We start from the raw sequence: 27,895 nt of genomic DNA on the forward strand, positions 1-27,895 counted from the left end.
CAAGCATCAGAACAGGCAGTGGTGTAGCTAAGGAGCTGTGGGCCCTGATGCAAGTTTTACAATGGGCTCCCCCAAGCACTCTATACATAACAATTGATACGGCGCACCAAAACCTGCCAATGGCAACTACAGTGTCAGAGGTGCAAGAAGGGGATGGGGAACAGCTTGTTAATGATTATCACTATTCAAAGAATCTATAGAAGTGATTATTATGAGCACAGGACCTATAGAGAGCTAATACTGTAGGCGAGGAAGGGCCCTTTCGGGGGCCCCCTGGCAACCTCTGCAACCCCTATTGCTACTGAGGACAGGTAATGGTATATGCCCCCCCATGCGGTTCTTACTGTTTTGACATCTGGTATCCTTTAACTATCCCTCTAGGGTCCAAAGGCTTTTCTCTCACAAATATATATATATTTTTTTTTTAAACACAAAACTCACAAGTTTGCCTTAGTAGATTTCTAAGCGGCTTCTCAACATTTGCCTCTATTCGGTTTGCAGTTGGTTTTGCTCATGAAGTGCCTACATAACAATAAAACCATACAAAACAAAACATGTATTCCCTGACCGGGAATCGAACCCGGGCCGCGGCGGTGAGAGCGCCGAATCCTAACCACTAGACCACCAGGGAAGCTACTTTACAAGTTTCTTTCAGCACTGACGTCTAATCTAGGAAACACCGCATGCGCAGTTATCTGCACAATGCGCACTTCTTACCACACCCCTGTCTTGGCTCCCTCCGCTCTGATGTCTCTTCATTGGCTCGTCCGCTCCCGCGCTTTGCTTGCTTCCCCTCAGCTGTGACGTCGGCGATGGGTTAGTCACGCGCATCGCTCTGTCATCACGAAGGCCACCGCGGCGGCTGTCCAATTACGGAAGCCGACCTGGTAAAGACGTCATTAAGGGCGGAGCTTAGGCTGATTGCAGGAGGGAAGATGGCGGACCAGGAGAAGCTGCCACCCGGGTGGGAGAAGCGAATGAGCCGCAGCTCTGGTAAATAATGACGCTCCTGCTCCCGCGTGCACGTGCTGGGCCTCGTCATACCGGCTGCGGGCGGCGCTGCAGAGCCTGGTGGTCTCGCGGCTCGGCACATCATCAGTGTGCTGCAGCTTGCAGTGGTCCGTGACGTCATAAGCGTGCGTATCGTGCAGCAGGCTAATAACTGCCTATGCATGCTGCTGCTCATACCTGTCCTTCACAGTGCTAATGAACACGTTTGCTTGTTTAGTAGATGTCTGCAGAAGCCTTATTGCAAACACAGCGTTGTAGTCACTTGACTCCCCTCTTCAGGCCCCAGTTGATAAGCACAGTGCCCAAGGATAATAGTGCTGCATTCCACAGAGGTCTGAGGGAGAAGGGTGTGGCACAGGCATGTTTAACCAATAATGTCTGACAAAAGAGGGGTGCAGCTTTTGACACATGTAGGAGGCATGTTGCAGCAGGGATCAGCACCTGCTCCTTTGGGTGACGTTGCAAGGCTAATAGGGTACACAGATTTGTTGGCTTTGCCCAGGAGGGATGTCAAGTTGGGGGGCAGGGTGAGTTGTGAGAACAGTGCTTTGGCCATTGGTCGGACGAATTGATCCGCCAAGCTGATCGGGGACTGCTGTACACACCATAGGTTCTCATTGCCTAGTTTCAATTTGCCTGTATATGAAGCACAGGACATGAATGTAGACCTGTAGCTGCTGACTAATTAGATTACACAGGGCCAGATTTCTGGAAAAACCACCTAGGCCCGGTGTTTCAACATTTCAGCATACCTGGCAAAATAGCATACAAATGCTACTGAGCATGTGCAAAGTCATGCAGGTCATGAATTAACCCCATAATGCCCATCAGCACTAACCTTGCAACCTGTGTTAGCAGCATGGGTCCTGATGTGCAATGTCCACTATCCAAGTGGACAGAGTTAGAATAAAAAGTTGTCCGAGAGAAGTGAGCGGGCAAATGGGACACTGATTCTACTAAAAAGGACAATATCACTTTAAATATATTCTATTTTGTCAATGTATGCTGAATGTTGGAACACCTAGCAGGAAACTTCACAGGGAACAGTTCTCCAATCATAGCACCCTCTTACAGCACTATGGGTATCATTCATGAAGGAGCTGTCTGTAAGGAGAATCAATGCGGGAAAACACCGCTGCAGGTATTTTTGACTTCTGGGTGGGCATTCATAAAAATGTGTCCAGGTGCGATAGTAGTGCGGAGATTCCCCGAACTAGGCTGGCGGTAGGCAGGCGGAGACACAGGAAGCTGCCGAGTTAATACATTTCTCCGTGTTCCGCTCTACTGCAGCTGCCTGGGAGGTCTGTGTCGCCATTAACTTTACATTAGTATCGCCACATGAGAGGGAGTGGTATTTCCCGTCCACATACCGCTTGCGTAATTCTTTATGAATTACCACTTTGTTACATTTGTTCCGATAATCACCACACAAGGCAGTGATTTATCGCTCTGCTCGGTAGTGTCAGTTTTTCATGCGGAAAGAGGCTTTATGAATGCTGAACTTGCTGAGTGTTCGGTAAAGTCAGCTGTTTTAAGCATTTCCGCATGTGGAAATGCTTTATGAATGATAGCCAAAGTGTTGCGATTGGCCAAATAGTGTGGGCGTAGTTTACTACAACCTATTGGATACATAGCAGCTCACAAGGGTGCTGTACAATCAATCACGTGAGCTCAATTTTCTTATGAGGCTTCCTGCTGGGTCCCCTAAAATGAATGCCGAAAGCTGGCCTAGGGGTGCTAAAAGTATGAAGCCACACTTGAGATTACATCTGGTTAATTAACCAGTAGCTTGTTTGGCTCAGTTTCAGGTCATAGAAAAACTGTGGAAATAAAAATTGAAATTAAATCTCATGCCTTGCAATCTTCTCTTGATGCTTTGTACTGCAATGTAAAACTGAAGGAGATGTTACCAAGCTAATTCCATTGTCTGTCCTTGCTAACAGTGGCCACCTTATGCTAGGTACACACGATGCTATATTCGGACAGATTTACTGTCAGATTGATTATTTCTAACATGTCTAATCTGATGTATGATCGATTTTCTATTCTCTTCTATTGATTGAAAATCAGATCGGACATGTTGGAAATAATCGATCTGACGATACACCTGTCAGTAAATTGCATCGTGTGCCCCTAGCATTAGGGCTCTTTCACATTAGGGCAGATTTTGTGCGTTAACGCAAACTGCTAACGTTTGCGTTAACCAAGGTAGGATGAAAGTCCATAGACTTTAATTTTACCTTTCACACCCGACGCTGCGTTTCGATGCGTTGCGGTTCCGACGCACCCGGGCGCAGTTTTTCGTCCAACGCACCCGCGAGCCGGTGTTTTCCGTCGGGTTTAATTACCAGCTACCGCCGCTGATTGCGTCGCACCGCAGATACCCGACGACACGTCACAGGCAGACAACGCGTGCAGGAAAACGGCTCCTGTACGCGTTGTCTAATGTGAAAGAGCCCTCATATCTCTCCTGCCAGGCCCTTTAATTCACCACAATGGCCTCAATTCATTAAGCAGTTTAGACTAGTCTACAGATGGTTTTTAGTCTACTTATGGTTTGGTGTAATGTTTTAGACCTGTTTTTAGTCCTGGTCTAACACTCAGTAATTACACAATTCACAAAGGCAAACAAGGAGTAACCACGCCCATTTTTTTCTGACAGAGACCAGCTGATTTCTGTCAGTAAAGCAAATCTGTGAGGTATTTTAGATGTGAGGATGGAACCATTTGAATTAATGAAGCAGGAGTTTCATTGTATGCAGAGGAAAGCTCATCAAAGAAGAAGGATGTCAGTCATAGCAGTGTTCTCCCCAGGCTCTATTAGCCGAGTGCTCCACCCGGCTAGTTTTGGTGACCACCCGGCTGTCATCGGCTCTCCTCTTCCTATGCTGTAAGCAGAGTTGCTCACAGAAGCACTGGCGCTGCATTCTCCTCTCTCCCCACCAGGCTATTTTTAATGCCACCCGGCTGGAAGAAATTTCTGGGGAGAACACCGCATAGCTACTTGTTTGTGAATTGCATCTTTTGATCATTCCCCCTGCTTTACCAACCTAATCACCAAATGGTTTAGACCAGGTCTAAAAAACAGGTCTAAGGGCCCATTCACACGAGAGCGTTTTGCCGGCGATTTCGGCAAAACGCTCAAACGTTAGCGCTTTTGAAAGCGCTAGTGTAATAAAACCCTATGGGCCCGTTCTTACTTAGGCGATTTGCGCTAATTGCCGCAAATCGCCCACAATCGTGAAACCCAAACACGTAGCCTGCACCATTTTCAGGCGATTTCCCAGCGATCGCGTTTCAGTCCTATAGAAGCGCTAAACTCGTTCGCGGAGAAATCGCTGCACTGTCTAGTGTTTTTTTTGTTTGTTTTTTTTTCCACATGAAATCGTGGAAAAATCACTGCCGCAAAACGCCGGCAAAAATCGCCGGGGTTTTGCGCTTCTAAGTGTGCATGGGCCCTAAAACATTTGGTAATAGTCAATACCCCTTTGATGCAACTGACCAAACCATGAGTAGACTAAAAACCATCAATAGACTAGTCTAAACTGCTTAGTAAATTGAGGCCAATGTAAAAACTGTTTTAAATCGTACACATATATAAAGCACAGGACACTGAGGCTGAAAATTGCTCCGAAGACTTTGAGTATTTGTTTTTATTTTTTTTATTTTATTTTTTTTACCTCCCTTATGCTCCCAGCCTTCCTCTTTCTTACTTGTAGATGTAATTACTGTTTTTTTTTTTTTATTATTGACGAGGCTGGTAATATGCCTATAGTTTACTGCCTTCAAAACTGTCACGAACAGTTTGTATAAACGAAGTCTAGGGCTGGGTTCACAGTGGTCTGTTGCATAACACTTGCATTATAAAGAGTGTGATCTGCAGTGGAGACTGTACGTAGACTTCAATACAAAGCCTGCATGCAGCGAGTTGGAATAATGCGATGAGTTACAACGCAGTACTGTTAACAGGCCCATAGAATTGTATGGCCAGTGAGTTAACATGCAGAATAATTTTGCAACGCAACTGAGCATTGTGCACTAGCCCTTGGGGTCCTTTCTCGTTATTGTAAACTCCAAGGGCCCAGGAAAAGTGGTTTACTATATCAGGTTACTATGGACAAATCACTAGTACGGTATACAGGGCTCCTTTAAAATTGCAGCCATCACTGACTGAGGCAACCACTCGCTTGCTTATAGGACCCGTGCAAGCTGTTTGGAACGCAGGTCGGACGACGGAATTATGGGTAAATAAACTCTTTTAATCCAGCCGCTTAGCTGCGGCAATTAAAGCTCATTTGAATCACGAGTACTCGAAAGCCCATCCCTGCCTCCGTTGGTGGGGCTTATCACTCTACTCTCCACTCTCCTTAGTTTTGCAGCGAGTAGCCCCGCTCTGATCTGCAATACAAGTGAAAGTAGCCTGTACTGCGCTCTGCATACCAGGAGCGTCATCGCTAACAAGGGAAAAGATACCCGTGAGTGTGTACAATCCAGTGAGAGAACTGTGACAATACTTTTATCAGTGTTTGAAAAGTGGAAGTGGTAACACTGCATTCTCTTTTGTTTATATTTACATTACTCCTAATTTTCCCCAGGCTGCTTATTTGTATAGTTCTGTATATCCAGTGCCGGTGCCATTCATCTTGTCTTACAAATGTTATCAGACATCAGTAGTGGGTAGTGAGTGTCAGGACACCTTCTAGGAAAAGACACAGGGAACAAAAACCGGAGCCCAATGGTACAGTACGTCAAGGTAATTGGGTAAATGTAGAAAGTAAGAATCTACTCACAAAGGTGGGTTGCATGGGGGCAACCGACCGCAGAAAGCAGATGGAGACAATTAACCCGACTCCACTCGGGGAGGTCACTAGGGACCTGGATGTGGTTGCTCTCCTTGGGAAAAGATAGGGTACAGATGTCCACCGTCGTGTACACCGCGTGTGGTCTGTCTCCACCCCTCAAACGGGTGACGTGTGGGGGTATAGGATGCACTAGACGATTGTGAAGAGGCACCCTGGTGGTTTATAAAAGCATTTAAAATTAAAGGCTTGAGGTAGCTTACCTAAATGACGAAAAATCTTTGAAAAAAAAAAAATAAAAGATTTATTTGTAGCACAGACAACTGTGCTACAAATAAATCTTTTGTTTTTTACAAAGATTTGTCGTCATTGAGGTAAGCTACCTCAACCCTTTGTTAATTTTAAACTGTTTTGAAACGCTTTTATAAACCACCAGGGCACCTCTTTACAATCATCTAGTGTTATCAGACATCAAGTCGCCTACAACCAGCCTGAAGAGAGCAGCCAACCATGGGATTCACAGTGACATATGACACATGCACCGCCCACTTTTTACTATCTCCAGAGTCGGTATCACGTAAGGGCTAAAAAATATGTTTACTATAACAGAAGTTTTATTATTATATAAGAGTTTACTATACCAGTTGTTGCTCCCATAGACTTGTAATGGAAATTGGCCGGGACCTGGAGAGGTCATTTACTGTACCCAAATGTTTACTATATCAGGCAATATTATAACGAGATTATACTGTATTTGCAACAATGTTGACAGGGAAATTGGAGACAACCTGCCTTCAAAAAGTCACCCGCTTCAGTCACATGTATACTGATGAACAGGAAGTGCGTCATCTGAAAATCTGCACTGCTTACCACTAAAGCACCAAAAGTTTAAAATGTGCACATTACTAACACAGACCGCAAGGCTGGTCTGCGGATGGGGTCAATCGATCAGCGTCAGAAATCCTCTCACACGGTCATTTTGTTCATCACGAAGGGTAACCCGACTCCGCAATTTGATGAACTGGCTCGCGGAGGGAGCGTTCAGACGATAAAGGACTCACCTCACACATATAATTCAAAGATCTGCCACCAAGCGGGTTACACAGCCCGCTACTGTAATTATACTAGGACTTCGAGAACGTTCTATTAACCCTTAGCAGTATGCAGGAACCTGGGTCAGATCGTTATATCTGGGCCGGGTTCTCGCATACGGGTTATAAAGGCACACCTGAACACAGGGTAGCTATTTCAGGAGAATAGGTACGATTGTGTATGTTCAGCAACAGGTCATAATCGCTAAACGATTTTTAAAACGTTTAAAGAGACTCTGAAGTGAGCATAAATCTCGATTCAGAGCTCATACTTAGCAGGGGCATGTGTGCCCCTGCTAAACCGCCGCTATCGCGCTGCTAAACGGGGGTCCCTTCACCCCCAAACCCACCCCCGCAAGACTTGGTAGTAGTCTTGGTCGTAAATCTTGTCTTCCTGGAGGCAGGGCTAACGGCTGCAGCCCTGCCTCCAGTCGCGTCTATCAGACGCGCATCGCCGCCTCTCCCCCGCCCCTCTCAGTGAAGGAAGACTGAGAGGGGCGGGGGAGAGGCGGAGATGCGTGTCTGACAGACGCGCGTGGGGCAGGGCTGAGGTGGTTAGCCCTGCCCCAATGCGGAAGCGCTCCCCCGCTTTACGGAGGGGATTTGGGGGTGAAGGGACCCCCGTTAAGCTGCGGGATAGCGGTGTTTTTGCAGGGGCACACATGCTCCTGCTATCTAGGAGGTCTGAAGCGAGATTTATTCTCGCTTCAGACTCTCTTTTTAATAACAAAAATGCATCATATACAGTTATATACACCAATTAACATATACACACAGAGCTTAAAAATAAAAAGGAATAAAATCGGAAGGTACTTACTTAGTTATGCTGAGCAGTCCATTTGAAGAATGAGAAAAAGAGTCCAGTTTAACAGTAGGCATTCAGGTTAAGAGTCCTTGAACACAGCATGCGTCGGCTCTCCTTAAACGCCTGCATGGACGTTCCTGGTCGATGGAATTTGGAGAACTGGGTGGGTTTGGTCCCGCCCCACTTTTATAGGACCTGAGTTTTGGGGCTGTCACTACCTGGAAAGTAGTTGTGTTTAAGGCAGGGTTATCTCCTGGCAGCAAGGTTGCCACCCCCAGACTCAGAGCAAGAAATGTACCAATTATTAATAATCTGTGTGACTCCGCCCCAGATTGGCGCATCGCAAATCTGAGACTATATTCATAAGCGGTCTGCTACCCGGTATCAAATGAGGCTAGACATGCCTATTCTATTGCATTTGCTCTACGCAGGTCGGTTTCTCTACCGTTTCCTGACAGTTAGAAAATTGTAATTCAGGTGAATGATAGAACTGATTTCTAGGTATCAGAAAATGTGTATTTTGTCTTTCTGCGACAAGGCTATTTTGAATTACAAATACATTAAAGTTTCCTTTGTTTGAGTCTACGAGTTTGGAGGGAATCTCTTATCTTACTGGTTCGAACTAGCTTTCTTTTGGGAGAGAGAGCTGTGAGCAAATGGCTCTGCCTAGGGGTCGGCCACGTGTGAAATTCTTTGCTGACCTGACACAGGATGTGGGTGAGGGGGATTTTGCTTTCAGTGAGAAGAGCAAAATGGAAGGTATTGGTTTTATTCCACACAGGACTGACAGTAATGGGCTGGATCATCATGCAAGTCGTTGGCGATTGCGCACGACTTTCCGTAATGTTCACCACAATTATAATTGACTTTCATTGCGGTAACGCATTGCAGCTTCTGTGTCAGCTTGAGCACTTCCTTCACATTGCAGGCGGTGTGTCATGTTTCACTGACTATAATGGCCATTGCAACGAGCTGTGGGAGAAGAGCGCACCATGACACGATGCAGCGCAATAAGTGCAAAAGGGCCCTAAATACAAACCTGAAGTCTAGACAATTAAAAAAAATGTAGCTACTTGCCTTAGTAGTATACAGTCCAGAGATTTCCTGCATCTTCTTACACTGTATTATTCCAGCGCTGGGTCCCTTGATGTGTACGTTTGAAAATTGGCGCTGCCAACGTTTTGGCGCAGGTGCGGAAAGTCTGGGGTGACTTTAGTGCTATTTCCCTTCTGAGTTGTTGCAACGGGGGAGGGGGACACATTATTCGGGTACTGGCTATTGCCAGCAGCTGCATTACCTCTTTGAGTTCTGGCACTCCAATTATTCACAGATCGCTGCTATAGCCGTCATTCACATTACAGCCTATAACAATAACCTTTCTATAGCGCTTTTCGCCCATAGGACTCAAAGCGCTTAGGCTCTCTCAGATTCAATAGTTGGGTGAATACTTCATCCTACCACCAACAAAAATTACAGTTCTGCAAATGCCAAACTGAACAGGTAAGTTTTTTTTTTTTTTTTTTTTTTTTTTTTTTTTAGTCTGGATTTAAACCAGGGCTGTAGAGTCGGAGTCAAGGAGTCTGAGCAGTTTTGGGCACCCGGAGTCAGAGGTTTCATAAACTGAGGAGTCGGAGCCGGATGATTTTTGTACCAAATCCACAGCCCTGGTAAGTATTAGACCAAGGAGTCTGAGCCATTTTGGGTACCCAGAGTCGGTAGTTTTATAAACTGAGGAGTTGGATGATTTTTGTACCGACTCCAGAGCCCTAATTTAAACACGTGCAGAGTTGGAGCTGTCCTGATCTGCTGAGGTAAGGAGTTCCATAACGTAGGAGCAGCATGACGGAAGGCTCTGGGACCAAAAATTTTCAAGTGGACTCTGGGTATGATTAGATTATTAGAACCTGGGATCTGAGATTGCAGGGATTGCGCCGCAGCTGTAACATTAATTTAATGTATCCAGGGACCAGATTATGTAGTGATTTAAATGTCAGTCGGCCTATCTTGAATAGAACCCTCCATTCTATACATTCTATAGGTAGCCACTGAAAGGAGTGCAGGACTGGTGTTATGTGGCAGTGACTGGGTTAGTTGGTTGGTTATGACTGTGCCTAAATCATTGTTGCAACTCTGGGCTGAAATTAGCTGTCTAGCCCTCAATGTCTACAGTGTATGAGTGGCCCAGTTGAATGTTGGCGCCCGTGCACAAGTACCTTCATCCTGCTGGGCCTGTGCAAACCATACTCGTGCGTTTGCAGTACAGACATGCTCATCAACTGAAGAAACCTATCTGTCCTACTGGATTGAGTATGTTTAGAGCAGGAGTGTCAAACTCAAATACAAGGTGGGCCGAAACTGAACACTGGGACCTTCTCGCTGGCCAACCTCAATGTCTACTGGCCCTTTTCCTCCCTTATAAAGTTCCCTGGTGTCTACTGGATCCCCTCCAACCCCGATACAGCTCTCCAGTGTTTAGTGGTCCTCCCTCCCCTATAAAGTTCCCTGGTGTCTAGTGGCACCCACCCTCACCTATACAGTTCCTTAGTGTTTAGTGCTTTCCCCCTACCTCCTCATATGGCTCCCCTGATGTTTTAGGGCTTCACCTCCAAATAGCTTCCCAAAGTGGGAAATCACTTGTGGGCCGAATTGAATGGCTCTGAGCTCCAGATCTGGCCCGCGGGCCGGAGTTTGACATGTATGGTTTAGAGGAAACCAGCACTGGAATGGGGGGCGTGTCAGAAGATACAGGAAGCCTCTGAACTATCCAGAGGCTTTCCACTTCTGTGAAGAGTATCTACTTTTTTTTCCCTGCTTCAGGACTGCTTTAACCCTTTAGTAGCCAAATAAAGTTTATTTGGCTGCAGGACCAAATTTTTGAGTGTCTTCCACCACCCTCTTTCACCACTGGGTGGCGCTGCATCACTGACTCCTGAATCCCGATCACGTTATGTCGAGACCGGGATCTGCCGAGATTTTAGAGCCGCCGGTGGAGGAAGAGAAGAAGCCATCCGGAGCAGGTAAATATAGCTTTTTACTGCCCCCAAAGGGGTTCATAAAGTGTGTGCGCTTTGGGGCATAAAGCAGGTGTGTTAGGGGGGCTGCTCTGTAGCCCTCCTTGTCTATTTGGATGCTTCCATCTTCTCTGAGAACTTTTATCTGAAAAATAGAAAATTTTATCATATTTTCTCTTTTAATTATAGTTTAATTTTATTAGGAGTCGGTGTATTTTGTTTTCTGACTCCAGATACCCAAAATTGCTCCAACTTCTCGACTCCACAGCCCTGGAAAAAATAAAAAATGACAAAAGGATTGTTTGTGACCTGTGGTATTTGTGAGTCGTAATATCTTCAGGGACTACAATAATTAACCACTTCACCTTTAAGGGTTTTTCCCCTTAAAAACTAGAGAAATTTTCACCTGTCAGCGCTCCTTCCATTCATTTGCCTACAACTTTATTACTACTTATCACAGTGAAACAATCTACTATATCTTGGTGGGGTTTTTTGCCACCATTTAGGCTTTCTCTGGGGGGTTACTTTTTGCTAAGAATTATTTTATTCTAACTGCATTTTAAAAGAAAAAAAATAGAAAAAATGCAATATTTCTCAGTTTTCGGCTATTATAGTTTGAAAAAAATACATGCTACCGTTAAACGCACACATTTTTATTTTTTCTTCCTATTGCGCATCTATAGTACGCTAAATAGGAAGTAATGCATGCGTGGATTCCATTGGAAATAAACAAAAGCCAGCGATCATTTACACAGGGCAGACTTCACAATTTCACTATTGTAGTCCTTTAACTATCTTTGCCTCCTGGACGTAGAAGCTACGTCCAGGAGGCCATGTGCGCTCCCGCGGCCGATCGCATGTGTGCACGCGCGCTCCCGGCCCGCGGTTCGTTAGCCAGGGAATCGGTGTATCGGGCCATGGTGCCCGATCACTGATTCCTCTCCCCCGTAGAAAAAGCGACAGCTTCTCTCGGAAGCTTCGCTTTTTCTGCTTCCTACGTCCCTCTAAGCGTACATGTTACGCTTAGAGGGATGTCATTGTAAACAAACTCATGGCTGCTATCTTGTAGCCAAAAAGTAAAACTACATCTAAATGTAAAAAAAATAAAAATGCACATATATTAAAAAAAAAATATAATATTTCCATCCCACCCTCCCAAAAATACCCACATAAAGTGTTAAAAAAAAAAATATATATTTACCGAAGGGTCTAAACTTTTGAAATATCTATGGAAAGATGAAATATATCCTCTTTTTTTTTTTTTTTTTTTTTTATTATAAGCTTGTAAATAGTGATGGATGCAAAATGGAAAAAATGCACTTTTATTTCCAAATAAAATATTGTTGCCATACATTGTGATAGGGACATAATTTAAATGGTGTTATAACCGGGACAAATGGGCAAATCCATAGGTGGGTTTTAATTATGGAGGCATGTATTATTTTAAAACTATAAAGGCCAAAAACTGAGAAGAAATGATTTTTTTCCGTTATTTTCTTCTTCCTGTTAAAATGCATTTACAGTAAAGTGTCTCTTAGCTAAATGTACCCCCAAAGAAAGCCTAATTGGTGGCGGAAAAAGCAAGATATAGATCAGTTCATTGTGATAAGTAGTGATAAAGTTATAGGCTAATGAATGGGAGGTGAACATTGCTTGGATGCATAAAGTGAAAACGACTGAGGGCTGAAGTGGTTTAATATTAACTACCCTATTCAAGTCTCAGCTGAATTTGCTTAGGGCCCTTTTGCACTTAATCAGTTGGTATGCGTTAGTGCACGTTTTTTCCATAGTGCATTGGGAAGAATATTTCAGTTAAAACGTGTTAAGTGTGAAAGGTGCCATAGGAAAAAATGGGCATTACTTTGAAAATCAGTTTTCTTTCCGTTTTAACTGAGAGAAACTGATTAAGTGTAAAAGGGCCCTTACTACCATGAAGAGAAAAGATAGTAGTCTTTAGAAGGAAAGGCCTAAGGAGTAATCATGTGGAAGTTAGCATGCAGAATTGAGTGATCTGCAGGGTTTTTCCTGTGGCTTAGTCAGAAAGAAGCATAGGTGTTTGGGCTAAGTGACACATTCATGTGCTGCGGTGATCTGCGGGGACATTTTAGTTGTAGTTTCATTCAAACAGATACACATTTCCAGACCGGACTCAACCCTTAAAGTGGGAGATATGCTCCAAACTTTACATTTTATTGATTGTGGTGATACGGCATGATGACTAGCACAACGTTTCTGGCCACACGCCCTTTGTCAAGTGCTTGACCATCTGGTGAACAATGTGAAATATATAGAGGACAGTCAAAGCAACACTTAAACCAGTAATTGGGGGTGGGCACATGCTTAACAATTCATTAACTCTTTAGAATACACAACAGCAAAGCTGAGGCCCTACAGAAAGCACTTAAAAAGGACTCTTGCACAGAACACACGGAAAACCTAACAGAAATGCACCCTGTGTGTATTTAAAGAGTTTAGCCTGTGTAATTGTCCCTCATTTGTGTCTAATCACTAGTTGTAATTTGATCCCTCCCGTGTCACATGACTGCCTATGGCAGATAAGCCCATTTGAAAACACAGGCTGTAAATATGTCTGCTTCCATGAATCAGGAAGTAGAAACTGCAGATTTATTTTAGGATTTGTATCAGCTGTAACAAATGCATGTTTTTTGTTTAAATGTTATTATGCTGTTGTGTATCTTTTAGAGCAGAGAGGAGTTCTGGGTTCAGGTCCACTTTAAGACTAAAGTCCTCATTCAGGCCGTTTGGCGATTGTGTCCCCAGCCTGTCCATCCACCAAACCTCCAGCCTGAGGAGGGCATTGCGGTGATCTCTCCCTTCCTGCTGTTGCACTATTTCTAGTACCTGCCATCTTAATTGACTGACACTATGACCACATTCTATAAAGTGTCTCACTAAGTGATATTCCCTCTTTTTCTTTTCCTTCTCCGCTCCTTTTTTTAATCCTATGATTCAGGGTTACATATGTTGTTGTTGAGCCTAGTGTTGATTTCCCTAGTGGTCTGGCCAATATAGCACAACCCACAGGGACACCTGATCAAATAAATTACACCCTTTGAATCACGTGATGTAAACTCTCAATGCTATGGGGGAGATCGATTTAGGATGGTGTACATTGGGACCCCTAACAATGCTGTAGTAATGTTGGCAGCTCAGGCAGGGCAAAGTCCCCCTCTTAGGTACCCCCAAGAACAATTGTCTGTGCGGTTTGCATCTACCAATATCGGCCCTCATGAATTCATCTTTGATGGACTTAAGCCCTATACACATGCTGAACAGCTGTCTTTTATGCAGCACAATTATCAAACAACTTTTGTTGTGAAACAAGTTTGAATAACCCAAAAAAGTTGCTTGCTATTGCTCACACAACTGATAGGACATCAATCCAACAGTTGGATTGATGTCTTATCAGTTGTGTGAACAATAGCAAGCAACTTTTTTTTTTTTTTTGGTTCAACTTGTTTCACAACAAATTGTGCTGCATAAAAGACTGCTGTTGAGCATGTGTATGGGGCTTTAGGCCACATACATACGCTCAACAAAAGTCTTTTAAATGCACGATTCTCAAACAACTTGAAGAAGTTGGACAACTTTTGTCAAGACGACAAGGCGTTATCACTGATAAGAGGCGACCAACAACTGATGACGCAGCTGAAGTCAATCCAACAGTTGGATTGATTTGAGCTGCGTCTTATCAGTCGTTGACCCCCCAAAAAATGTTTCTTCAAAGGCAGACAAGACAATATTAGCTACAGTGGGTGCATTAGAGTGCCCCCTTTGGCACACCAAGGACCTGCAGATAAAAATAATACCTACCCTGAAATAGGAATGGGAGAGGCTGTATTCTAGTACTGACATAATAAATATGATCTTCTCATTAGAAATATTTTTATTACCATTCAATTTTTCAATAGACAATAAACAGAAACTTCTGGATAATCCAGAGTAGAGGCCTACACGGGTCTATTTTACATTCCCGACCCGCAGCCCCACTACGTACACCTGACCCGCAACCGCTTTCTGGTGAATCTGGTACCCACACCTGACCCGCAGGCCTCCAGACCCGCATCCCGCTTTTCCATTTTATTATAAATTATGCATTGTTAGTCTCACTAAAAGGCTGTAAAGTAAGTGAAACCTATTTTTATACACAAGCTAAAGAAGTGTTTAACTATATAGATAGATAGATATATATATATATATATAGATAGTTAAACACTTCTTTAGCTTGTGTATATAAATATATATAAAATATATATAAACATTTTTTTTATTTTTTTTTATTTTTTTTTTACTTTTGTCTAAATTATGCAAAGTTCTCCCCAGGCTCTTTTAGCCGGGTGCTCTTTTAGCCGGCTAGTTTTGGTGAGCACCCGGCTGTCATCAGCTCACCGCCTCCTATGCTGTAAGCAGAGTTGAGCAGAGAAGAGCCTGCCCTGCATTCTCTCAGTGCCCCACCCGGCTACTTTGTCATGCCACCCGGCTGGAAAAAAATTCTGGGGAGAACACTGTTATGACTAAATTATCTCATGCTTGTGTGAGGAAACGCGGAAGAGCCGCCGTCTCTCACAATGAGGCGGCTGTTTCCGCGTTCAGCAGCGCGTCACAACGCGGAAAAACCGCCGCATGCCGCTTAGGCAGAGCGGCGGAATCCGCATTGGTAACGGCGGAATCCGCATCAGAGGCGGCCCCCGCACTAGATACATTGCATGACAGTACTGGTGTGGCTGGGACTGATAGTCCACCAAGATTCAGACTTACACGCGCGTGAGCACAGAGGCAGAGTTTAAATAGCAGTTAGAAGGGTGTCGGCTGGGTCAGCTGACAAATTCCACTGCTCTCATTGGACCAGCAATTAGGGAGGTCCTGGAAAGGTCCTAGAGTATATATATACTGCTGGTTGTTCACTTGCTCTTTGTCTGGCGTGCGATCACATATGTGGGAGCACCCAGATCCGTAGTCAGATCCGCAAGTGTGCCGGGACCAGCTGGAGCTGTAATCCTACACTTAGCTAGATTCTGTTGATAGCTAAAGTACTAGTTTGATTGTGATTATCTGTTATGACTTTTGCCTGCCTTGACTACCCTTTCGAACTCTGATCTTGTACCTCGATATTTCTGATACTCTGTTGCCGAACCCCGGCTCGTTCCTTGACTCTGCTTCTGCCTCCTGATTTTGTACCCCGATATTTCTGATACCCCGTTGCTGAACCCTGCCTGTACTTTGACTCCGCCTTTGCCTCCTGATCTTGTACTTTATCTGTCCGTGTGTGTACGACCTGGCTTGTCCGACCTCGAGAACCGACCTTACTGTTAGAGGCGGTTCCTCGTTCTGTTAAGTGACCCTTCCGCCAGAGGGTTACTTTCAGTATATCCTTCCCGCTGGCAGCCTGACTCCTCCCGCCTTGGAGAGCTCAGGTTTGCGGAAGGAATCTGTACAGTACGCCTTACTGTACTGAGGCCCTGTCCTCTAAGTGTTACTGTTACACCAAAACACTACACTCTACTTAGGTGAACAGAGGTTAGCTAGTATATCGGATTATCAGTGATACTGCAGATCACGTATAATCTGGTATACATCTGTATTCCCAGTGGTTCTGCAGATCACTGGTAATCAGATCCTCTCTGTGCTTCACTGATCGTTACAGCTTGCTTGCTTTTGGCACCCGCAACCCGATTAGAATCAAAACGGGTACTCAAACCCGACCCTCTATTGGGGTAACCTGTGGGAAATGGAGTCGATGCAGGCCTCTAATCCAGAGGTTTCTGTCCTCCTCCACCAGCCCGTTTCAGCACTGTGTCCACTGGAAAACTGTTGACAAGAGCGCATGTGCAGTATCATGGACCTGATCAGGCTTGGCTTTTTCTGAGGAAACCTGAGCGGGTCCATGCTACTGCTCAGGTGCAGTTTGGTGAGCTTCAGGAGGACACAGCGCTGGGATGGCAAGGTGGAGAAAGACGGGAGGCTTCCCTCTCTGGAGGTACATATCTCTCTCTCATTTTGAAACCTCACTGGTTTGCTTTAACTAAGCATTTGAACTCTTCTTTTACAGGACGTGTCTATTATTTTAATCATATGACTAATGCCAGCCAGTGGGAGAGACCCACTGCAGGTGGAAAAAACGGGCAAGGGGAACCAACGAAAGTGCGATGTTCTCATCTGTTGGTGAAGCATAACCAGTCCAGACGTCCTTCATCATGGCGGCAAGAGAGAATCACGCGCACCAAAGAGGAAGCCTTAGAACTCATTAACGGTAGGTAAGCACTAGATTAACGGGGGATAGATTTGTAAACATATTACTATTGACTGGGGGGGGGGGGGAGAGGGAGGGGGAGGATTAACTCTGGATTAACCCACATAGTTGTATTAATCTGATTTGATGTAAAATTCAGACGCAATTGTTCTTATTTAAGTGAGCCAAAGCAGGACTCTTTCTTTCCAAGGTAAACGTACACTGCTTGGTTTTTAGTAGATTCCATAACCACTTCACATTCCGGGGTTTTTAAGAGGAACTGTGGTGAAAATAACAATGAATAAACTTGCTTATTGTTTTCAATATTCATTTATAGATTTAGTCAGTGTCTGCCTATTGTAAAATCTTTTCTCTCCCTGATTTACATCCTGAAATGTATCACTGGGGGTGACATCTTTTATCCTGTCAGGTGATCTGTACGGAATGTTCATTGCTGAGAGTTCTATGCACAGAGGGAGATTTCCCACAATGCATCGAGGTTCACAGACAGCAAAACAAACAAAAAATTGTAGGTAAGAGGGTATCGGCTACTGATCGGAATGAAGTTCAGTCCTAGGTTTTGGCATCTCAGCTGCGGCGCTATGATGCAGCAATCCTATAGATATTCAGTCTCTGATTTAGTATTAGGACTACAGCTACAATTGTTCATCTTTTCTGTTTAGTTTGACTTTGTGTTTGTTATAAGTTGCACCCTTCAGTTATTCTGGTGTGTTTACCTCTTCAGGCTATATACAGAAAATCAAATCTGGCGAAGAGGATTTTGAATCTCTAGCTTCACAGTTCAGCGACTGCAGCTCTGCTAAAGCTGGAGGAGACTTGGGCATGTTTGAGAGAGGTAAGTTCCTGCTCAGTCACTCACTTTAGAGGCCATTTTCTTGAGCTTTATCCAGGATCCTGTATATTCTTTTAGGTGGCATTCACAAATGGGGATGGCCAGAACTGGTTGCAAGTGAGCAGTCCCTGTGTGTCGCAGAGGTCCCTCAGTAGTGTGTAGGCACTGTCCCGGTGGTGTGCATCCTTGATTGCGGGGCTGGGAGCGCTGTACGAGATGGCATGCACTGCCGGGACAGCACCTGCGCACTACTGAGGGACCTCGGCAGCACGGAAGTGTTTGCTTGTACTTGTACAGTTCTGGCCATCCCTATTCACAAATAACCTGTTTCGTTTTGGATAGACTTGGGAATGGTATGGACCTTTTTGGCAGGTTTTTACTGCTTCCTGTGTCCCTAATGAAGAGCAAAACACAGGAGGACTGCCACTGCTTTAGTGTAATTATAGCTCTTTACTAGTGACCTTAGCCTGTTTAAAAAACGGGCTCTAGGTCTGTCATCGCCGCTACATGCTGCACCCGCCGGCTGAGCAAGCGCACCCGTCTACTGCGCACCCACCCAGCCGGCTCCCTGGCCCATCCTGCCCCTGTCACAGGCTGTCCCTGCAACACATGCACAGTAGCACAAATGCAGGGATACACACACACAGGGACAGGACACAGACACAGGAGTTTTATCAGCCGTTCTTGATGGAATAAAGAGCTATAATTACACTAAAGCGGTGCTCTTGTTTTGCTGGACTATCCTCCCCAGGAGGCACTGGGTTGGGACTTAGGCACGCTGCATTTGCCTTTTTTTTTTAAAAGAGACACTGAAGCGAGAATAAATCTCGCTTCAGAGCTCATAGTTAGCTAAAACGCCGCTATCCCGCGGCTAAACGGGGGTCCCTTCACCCACAACCCCCCCGCAAAATCAACGACCAAATTGGTTGTAGATTTTGCTGCTCCTAGAGGCAGGGCTAACGGCTGCAGCCGTGCCTCCAGTCGCGTCTATCAGCGGCGTATCGCCACCTCTCCCTCGCCCCTCTCAGTGAAGGAAGGTGGTTAGCCCTGCCTCAATCAGGAAGATATCCCCGGCTGCATGGAGGGGATTTAGGGGGGTAAGGAACCCCCGTTTAGCCGCGGGATAGCGGCGTTTTAGCAGGGACACATATGCTCCTGCTAACTATGAGCTCTGAAGCGAGATTTATTCTCGCTTCAGAGTCTCTTTAAAGGATACCGCAACTGAAATGTGACATAATGAGATAGACATGTGTATGTACAGTGCCTAGCACACAGATAACTATGCTGTGTTCCTTTTTTTCTTTCTCTGCCTGAAAGAGTTAAATATAAGGTATGCAAGTGGCTGACTCAGTCCTGACTCAGTCAGGAAGTGACTACAGTGTGACCCAGAAATTCCAACTATAAAACACTTTCCTAGCAGAAAATGGCTTCTGAGAGCAAGAAAGAGGTAAAAAATGGGAATTTCTTATCAGTGAGGGTCAGGACTGAGTCAGTCACTTACATACCTGATATTTAACTCTTTCAGGCAGAGAAAGAAAAAAAGGAACACAGCATAGTTATCCGTGTGCTAGGCACTGTACATACACATGTCTATCTCATTATATCACATTTCAGTTGGGGTATCCTTTAAGTGCTCCCTTGCTTCTGTTTTGCCCTAATGAAGAGCTTCTCCTCGTTTCTTATAGACAGCAAGGAAAAATCTCCTCAGCGAAGATCCATTGGTACTTGTGTAAAGCAGTTCTTTGGGTAGAAATAAACAGGAATTATCAGTTTGTATATGTATATATACAAGGCTCTATCTATCTTTTTTTTATTATTATTTTTAATGGTTTAGGTACAATACAGAAAACTTGCAACTTGATATTCCACACAGTATCCATTTAAATACATGAGCCTTGAACTAGGGTTCTAAGGCAGTAAAAACTCCCATTAACCGGCATTCAGGCAACTGGAATTCTCAAGCAACTGGCAAATATGCACGGTACTTGGGGTGAGCAAAGTAGAAGTAAAAAGAGTGATAAATCACATCTTTTTATTGCTAATAATCAGGGCTAGAAATTGATCAAAATATCATACGTTAACATTTTACTTCTATTTACGATAATGGAAAATCCTAATTGTAGACAAATCTTGTTTTCACCTAATGTGGCTTCATGGAAAATTTGGCTGCCAATCTTGTGAAATGCACGCTAATGGTGGCCACTAATGATCCAATCTTTTTCATCTAATCTTACCATTTCAATGCAATATAAAGGAACTGCCTAAATTATCCATTCAATATAGTCACTCAATTTACCCTTCTACTACATAGATTTGGTAATATTGGAACATTAGTGGCCACCTTAAGCAAGATTGGGAAGTTGGTAAACTTGGCTTTATCCAGGATCCTTGCAGTGGCAAGACCGAATTTGAAAATGTTGCTTGCTCATTTCTACCTTAAAGTGCTGTAAGTGCTGAGCTCTAAGGCTCCCCACAAACTGCCACCTCTCCAGTACTCAGGCAAGGGCTCCAGAGAGCAAAGTTTTATCATTCTGTGTGCTGTCGGCCTATCTTTAACATTGACTCTCAAGCAACTAGATGGGGGTGGGCAAACTTAGTATCGGGCAGCATTCCTCTCGAGTGCTGCCTGCTGCTACTGCAGCTCACTGTCTCCCTCCCTTTCCCAGTGGAAGAATGGCAGGGAAAGATTGGGTATATCTCTCCCTATCACACTCTCCATGGCATTGGTGACATCATGTGACATGCTACTACCCAATGATGGCAGGTTACATGATGCCGCCGTTACCATGTGGATCACCGCTGGAGAATAATGGGGTGAGTTGGCTTTCTTCTATGTGCTCTGCACGTATCATTCTAAGGATGGCGGGAGGAAGAAGGGGAGAGGAGCAGAAGATAGCCCTCTATAAACGGGCCGGTTTCATAGCGCCCATGGGCCTTAGTTTCCCCACGGCTGAACTACAAGCTACTTTTATCTGAATCTCAGCCGATACATGTCTGTGCCGGAGAACAGAGACTTTACTGTAGTAATAAACAAGATCCCGAGAAACCGGTCCTGAAGCCTAAAATCCTTTCTCTGTGCGCTTGTGAACAGATTTTCTGTGCTTGGCTACACTCAGCGTAAGAGTCTCTGATTAGACTTAATATTACTAGCAATGCTTACTGCAGCCCACACAGAATATCTGTTGCTATAGTTTGAAGTTTTCGTGATTTTTCTGCCAGCCAGCTCACCCTGTACAGATGGCAAACCTGAAATGACTTGCCAGCAGTGTTGCTATCACAGGTGGTCGTGATCACGGGTATGCGTGATTCACGGCCATTTTTCCGCAACACGGCCATTTTTCCGCAACACGGAGCCGTGATCCGGATGCCGTGATCCGCATGGATCAGGGCATTGCGGTAAATCCGGGTCACAGCTTGCGTAAAAAAAAAAATACAGGTCATAGCCCGTAATCACGGCCGTGATCGGAAAAATGTAATGATGATGTCACTGGCCCAATCAGAGGCCCCTAGCGCAGGCTACAGCAACCAATCACAGGAGGGAGGCTATGCCCTCCCCTCCTGTATAAAACCCGGCGGCCATCATGAGAAACTCTGTCCTTGCTGAGACTGAGTGACTGAGAGCATTTCCAGGCATTGTGTGTCACAAAGCAAAGGGCAATTAGTGTTAAAAACAGTGTTTTAGCTCATTCCTGTGCTGTTATTGCTTGTATTTAGCTAGCCAGTGATAATAGTCATTTAGTTAGTCAGTGTAGTTCAGAGTGTACTGTGCTGCCTGCTAGTGGGTGGTGCTGTTGGGTGCTTAGTAGTGCAGGCCAGGCAGGCACTGTGCACAAACTGCACACTGGGAGCCATTTGTAGCATCCAGCAGTAAATCTGGAAGTCCTGAGGCACTTGCTAGCTTCCCTGAAAAAACTTTAGACACTCCTACGCAGGCCCAGCAGGCGTTTTTACGTGTACAAGCGGCATTTACGCATGCTCATGCGCATTCAGGGACTGACTATTAACCGGCCATTACGCATTACATACTACGAGACGCATGGACACACGTATTTTTATATGTATGTCGACTGAGGGTACGCTTGCACAGCCGCAAATCACCTCATACACCCGTACATTTTGACGCATGCGGCCATAGGCTTACACATGAACAATACGGGTCACAACCGTGTTTACCGTTACTTTTATGGTGAGGTCGGAAAAAATACGGGTCGAGCCGGTTTTGTAAAAAAAGACGGGACGTGATCACGGGTCGATCCGGATTTAGCTCATTCATTGGATTTACCTCCAATAAAAACGGCCGCATTCGGATCCGTGATTAAGGGGTATCCGAGCATCACTACTTGCCAGTACAGTGCATCATTGAATTTTATTTATCTTTAATGTTTGTATACTGTACAGCCACTAGGGGTCACCAGTAGCTCACAATTGTTGATCTATAACAGACTGGCTGCTTCCACCTAGGATAGATTCAGGGGGAATTTTGTTGGGTGCTTCTCCTATATAAACACAGAATCCCTGAATAAACGTATTCATACAGCGAGTGATTCCGGGTCACTCTGATAAGTGATCGGTCCATCATCTTGCACCAATTCAGATCTACACAGCTGTTGGTCTCCTTCCCCATTTAGTTTAATCCTCTGCAAGCTCTTTTTTTTTTTTTTTAATTGTTTAAAGGCTACAGACCCTAAAAACAGGAAATAACCAGGCTGCCAGAATGCCAGCAGCAGCCCCAGCACTCCCTGAGAGAGCCCTGCCCTTGAGCTTACACTCAAAAGGAATAGGGAGGGAACATTAGGTGTGGTAATATACAATACGTATAGGTAGAGGTAGTGTGTTTTTAGGTTATAATTAGTAAGGGCTCTTTACCAATAGCTAACGCGTACACAAACACGATTTTTGTGCACGCAGTATGGCAAATGGGATGCAATTGGGAAGTTGCGGTTCGCCGTATATCGGAGGCGCTAATTCCAATTTACCCGTCGGGTAACCGCCTGCGTTGTACGATCAAAAGCTTTCTCTAATGTGATTTTCATGTTACCTTTCTAACCGCATCCTAGGAGCGATCCATCAAAACAGACGGAACAGCTCCTAGTGTGAAAGAGCCTTAGGAGTACAACTTGGCCAGAGGTCGAAGGAGGAACAGCCTACGTTGGAGTGTATGCCTAAAGCGTTCAAAGTTTGTAGAGTGACAGACGTGTTTAGGAAGGTTATTCCAGAGGAGGGGTGAGGCACGTGAGAAATACTTGTACTATACGTGAATTAGAAGAGGACAGAAGGTTATGTGCAGATCTGATATTTGTCACAGTAAATATTCTCAATTTCTAGGAACTACTGATTGACATGTACATCTCGTTTTCTCTATCTAATTCTTCTTATTTTACGGTATCCGTGACCGTATTTCTTTGTCTTGCAGGTGCCATGCAAAAACCATTTGAAGATGCGTCCTTCGCCCTGCGACCGGGAGAAATGAGCGGTCCAGTTTTCACGGATTCGGGGATCCACATTATACTCCGCACAGAATGAATCCTCTTTCCTCCCGGGGGGGTCCCTGCCCTGTCCGAGATGAGAATGGATGTCCGGGAAAGAGGCGGGCAGCTGGGAAGGGATAGACTAGGCTTTAAGAATACCTGGGGATTCTCGTTCAACATAGCAGGCATCTCAGAGAGTCTCTTTATGGGTGTAGCAGGTTCCATCAGCTGCGTATTACCGTTGAACATTTGACAGCAAGGCCTTTTTGCTTGAGAGGTTGGGGATATTTCTTAATACTACAAGGGGTGCGTGTGCACTCCCTCCTATGTGAACGCCGACTAAGCCCATACTCACAGCTACTCCGCACCATGACCTACCCCGCTGGGGGCTTCTTGCATTCACTGGTCCTAGGTATAGTCTAGAGAGCTCCACCATAGATGCTTTTGCTGTGTGTGCTGAATATGATTGCCAGCATGTATTTGCTGCCTAATCAGATGCTTTTTCTGAGTTTATTTTTTATATTTTTGGTTTTTTTTTTGGATGGAACCAGTAGTAGCAGTCAGTATTTACACTTATATTCCATTGGAGTGCTGTTCTCTGTGTGGTGGGGAAATTTATCTAAGCAGATAGTGTGGGTCTGAGACTAGACATCTGCCTCATTTATAAAAATTTTTTTTTTTGTTAGATTTCATTTTTGTACAGTTGCAAACGGCAGGCTCAGACAAGGGGTGTAACAATAGCCCAGCGACCCCGCCATTGAGAGGGCCCAGGAGCTGGGGGACGATCCTGCAGAGTGCCAGTGGAGTGTTGCACATTATGGACGTCTAGCGGCTATACAGGCCCTCTTCACTTCCTATTCATTTTACAAGAGTCATGCAGTGAGCCAATCAACATGCTGTTTCCGTCCCTATGACATGACACTGAAGCCTCATGGTGATTGGCTGAATGGCACTCGCAAACTGAACAGGAAGTGAAGAGGATTCTGTATCGCCACTGGTAGCAGGTAACCTATATTATGCATTCCTCATGTACAGGATCAGGTCCCCCTATCCTCCCCCCCCCCCCCCCCCCCCCCTATGCTGTGATGGACGGCCAACACCAGTGCAGCTCCGCCTCTGATCAGACCGCTTTGTTCAGCGGCTCTACATACATTAAACAAATGAGCCATATTATAAATATGTCTCTTTCAGAATGATCACAAACTTGGTCAGGGACTTCACCTAAACGGACCCATTCTTTAGCGACCTCTACACAGGAGAACCCTGGACAATTGTGGGATAATAGTAAAATTTGTCACCTCTTTTAGAATGCAGAATTGCAGATGGTACCCTCTCCAGAGTCCTGGCCATATCTAAACTGACATTTCAGGTGCATGCTGGGAGGTTCGATCCCATCTTGTGCTTTTTATGCAACTGTTGGATTTCTTTTTCTGAGCTCATAGAGCAGTGAGGTTGGTATAACTGTATACAGGAGTGCGAGGAGGTGGTTCTAGCGGAGGACACAAGAAGGTCATTTTTATCCACCAGGTAAACTACCTTATTTCCACAATGGATTTACTAACAATCCATTAGAGCTCAACAATATCATTTTTGTTCTTTTGGGGTGGACAGAACAGAATTTTGCTGGCCGTTTCTTACCAGAACAAGAGCCTTTAATGTCATGTTGATCTTCGCTGGGTTCAAAATCTAAATAGGAAAGTATGGGCACTGCTCTTTTCTACACATCCTTTAATTTTTTTCCTGTACATCTGTTGCAACATAAATGGCTATGCTTATGATCTTGCATGCCGCTTTTGGCATGTGCTTTTACTATAATGTATTATGTGTGGATTCCAGGAGCTGCCTAATTCACTTATCAATGCTAGTTATGCTGTCCTTGCATTAGCTGTGCATGTTAAAGGGTGTGCTTTACACGAGAAGTCATCCCATCAGTAGACCTGATACTGCTTAGCCAGTGCAATAAAGTGTGTGCCACAGTTCTGAAATGCTCTGTTTGTTTTAGAATAATCTCTAATTGAAGGAGAGTTGGGCACCTGAGAATAGGTTTGAATAGGTTGCATTTGCAAAAGCTTTATTAAAGCATGACAAAAGCCCAGCCCTATGTGATGATGGGAGGAGGGGACTGGAAGGAAACCGGAGATAATGAAATGAGCAGCTTTTATGCTTACCTGGGGCATCCTTCTGCCCCACACCAGCTGTGGGCTCTATCTCTGTTTTCCTGGGCCCCTCTGTTCCACCAATGTGCCCCCTGGTATAGATCTGTCGTGGCCATGGCCGTGACACGTTTCCATCGCCAGGAGCGTTCTGCCACGCAGCTAGTACAGGGGCGCCTGCAAGGCGATGAACCATGACTATCCACTACTGAGAGATCTACTGGTGGACACAGTGGAGTAATGGAGGGGCCCAGGAGGGAGTCGATGAAGCCTATGGCCGGCATGGGGTGGAGGAAGCATCAGGTAAGTATAAATGCGGCTTATTTCATCATCTCTGGTACACTTGAAGTACAGGAATACCTTAGCACTGGCCTATGTGAGCATTTCTGAGCTCAGAGCTACAATTTCAGCCTTTTAAAAACCTGAATAATATCTAGAGAACAATATTGGGCATGATTTTAACTGTTTATTTACGATATTGGGTGGCCGCAATAATATCAAAGGGAACATTTGGGAGTTATGATCAGTCATGTGGTTAATGTAAACATTCCTGGTGCTGTTATAATTAGTGGGTTGAGTCCAATTCAGCTCAGAGTTGTTTTGTTTACTTGCCTCCTCCCCAGCAGTATGAAAGCTGGCAGATCCCCTGCTGACTGTGTCTCACACCACTGGAAGTCAGTCCCTCAGCACGGAGCACAGAGTAGTCTGCTCCCTTTACTCCTGGTCGTCGTTTCACAAAATGTTTACAATGTGTACCCCCTTATGAAAATCGTTGTCTTTCATGGGGAAAGAGGCATGACAAAAATCGATTTTGCAGTATATATATCTTGTTGTTTTTTCTCCTGAGTTTCTCGGGATTTATCTACAAATAATCTGTTTACAAAGAACGGGATGCAGGAGGAGTATAGCAGCTCTTTTAAAATTCTACTTAAAGTGCATCAAAAATGGTAGTGAATACTGTTTGTACACTTAAAAGGAACCTGAACTTACATAAAAAATACATTTCTGAACTTACCTGGGGCTTCCAGCAGCCCCTGTAGTCCATGAAGTCCCTCGGTGCCTTCTGGGTCCCTTCCATTTTCCTTGTTGGCAGCTCTGTTGCCTGCGCAACCCAGCCGGGAGACGTGCGCTTGCACAGCCCATCCGGGCGCTCTTCTTGTTCACGCTCCTGTCACCGGGGGTGTTCTGTGCATGTGCAGTTCTCAAAAGAATGAACCGCTCACTCGCAGAAGCTCCCGCGGGCGGTAGCATGTTCAAGATGCGCAGTTGTGCAGGTCTCCTGGCCGGATTGCACAGATAACAGACCCATCGTTGGGAGAATGGAAGGGACCCTGAGGATGCTGAGGGCAAAGCAGGTAACTTGAGCGCACATCGTCAATTACCAAAGCTGGGCGCCCAAAAGTAATTTCGGTATCTGGCGATCACCTAACCCTGGATTATATCTCCCTCCACGTTGCTACAACTTGGAGGGAGAATAGTATTTTAACGCCGCCAGGAAGTTTAGTGGTAGCAGGGAGAGCAGTCATTTGGCTTGCCCTGTGCCCATATTATATGTACCGCTGCCAAGGGTCCTCATGGATCACAGGGCCTGAAGGAAGCCACAGTTAAGTTCAGAAATGGCATTTTTTATGTTGGTTTTACAATATTACTTTTACCAGAAAAGCTGAGTTACACTCTAGACCATTTGAGTTTTTAGCCTGAACACTCACATGAACCTGGTGGGGCATAATGCAATGCAGTGGTAATTCTATTTACATAACCACATGAAGCCTGGGGTCACTGCAAGGACCAGTCAAGCTACTCAATTGGAATAAAAACTTCCTGCACATCAGTAAGTCTAAATCAAGCAGAGACTTGCTGGGCTAAGTAATAAAAGTGCTCAGTTATACCTGACTTCCAATGAATAAGAGGGGAAAGGAATTGTTTTACTGATAGTAATATGCAGATTAGTCCTTAAAGGAAACCTGAGACAAAAAAAAATATTCCACCATACCTGGAACTTCCACCAGGCCCCTTAATGCCATTGGCTCCCTCGCTCTTTCCTCTGGCCATCCAGGTATTCAGTCAGTCGATGCATGCACCACCATTGTGCTCCTGATGCCAGGAGCATTCTGCACAGTGACTGGAGATTGATAGGGAAGCGCGCATGGCCAGGTTGAGCATGAACAGTATGTGATGACTCAGAGATTTACTGTGACGGGCAGCAGAGGATCAAGGCGGCCCAGGAGGGCGGCAAGGGAGCCAACAGCCTGATAGGTGCTGGAGGAAGCCCCAAGTATGTATGAATACATTTTTTTTTTTTCATCTTAGGTTCACTTATCAAATTTGGACAGGAAAATGTCGTTGTAGATGAAAAGCTCCATGTTTACTTCCTGCATGACAGTGAGACCGCTCGCTTGACACACAAGCCTTCAGTTAGAGGTTGTATTAACCACTTCCCGACCGCCCACTACA

At 45.0% G+C, this 27,895-nt stretch overlaps 2 protein-coding genes and 1 non-coding gene across 6 annotated transcripts in view; 1 reads left to right on the forward strand and 2 right to left on the reverse strand.

The window, feature by feature from the left end:
* Positions 1-27,895, reverse strand: part of LOC137562758 (lysozyme C-1-like) — a 115,475-nt gene that overhangs the window by 64,067 nt on the left and 23,513 nt on the right. The window contains exon 1 of one of the 4 annotated variants that reach the window (XM_068274419.1): positions 723-1,006. The exons of 1 other annotated variant lie outside the window; for it this stretch is intronic. In XM_068274419.1, coding sequence (XP_068130520.1) covers positions 723-831 — 109 coding nt within the window. In that variant the 5' untranslated portion in view covers positions 832-1,006. Of the gene's footprint in view, positions 1-441; positions 542-717; positions 1,007-27,895 lie in introns of those variants that run through there. 2 more of the 4 variants (XM_068274416.1, XM_068274417.1) reach the window with 2 other exon arrangements.
* TRNAE-CUC (transfer RNA glutamic acid (anticodon CUC)) lies at positions 560-631 on the reverse strand. Its single transcript has one exon. It is a non-coding gene; the product is annotated as a tRNA-Glu (tRNA).
* PIN1 (peptidylprolyl cis/trans isomerase, NIMA-interacting 1) lies at positions 845-25,267 on the forward strand. The gene is made up of 4 exons (XM_068274415.1): positions 845-993; positions 16,788-16,988; positions 17,713-17,823; positions 23,234-25,267. Exons 1-4 carry the CDS (start codon positions 936-938, stop codon positions 23,341-23,343), a joined length of 480 nt encoding a protein of 159 aa, XP_068130516.1. The 5' UTR covers positions 845-935; the 3' UTR covers positions 23,344-25,267.

The sequence above is a fragment of the Hyperolius riggenbachi genome, chromosome 3 (assembly GCF_040937935.1).
Source record: "Hyperolius riggenbachi isolate aHypRig1 chromosome 3, aHypRig1.pri, whole genome shotgun sequence".
Lineage (NCBI taxonomy): Eukaryota > Metazoa > Chordata > Amphibia > Anura > Hyperoliidae > Hyperolius > Hyperolius riggenbachi.

Excerpts from the sequence above, each read along its gene's own strand:
- PIN1 (XM_068274415.1), top strand. The coding sequence starts at position 936 with ATGGCGGACCAGGAGAAGCTGCCACCCGGGTGGGAGAAGCGAATGAGC. Across the intron at positions 994-16,787 it reads GCGAATGAGCCGCAGCTCTG|GACGTGTCTATTATTTTAAT; the intron begins GTAAATAATGAC and ends CTTCTTTTACAG. Across the intron at positions 16,989-17,712 it reads AGCCTTAGAACTCATTAACG|GCTATATACAGAAAATCAAA; the intron begins GTAGGTAAGCAC and ends TTACCTCTTCAG.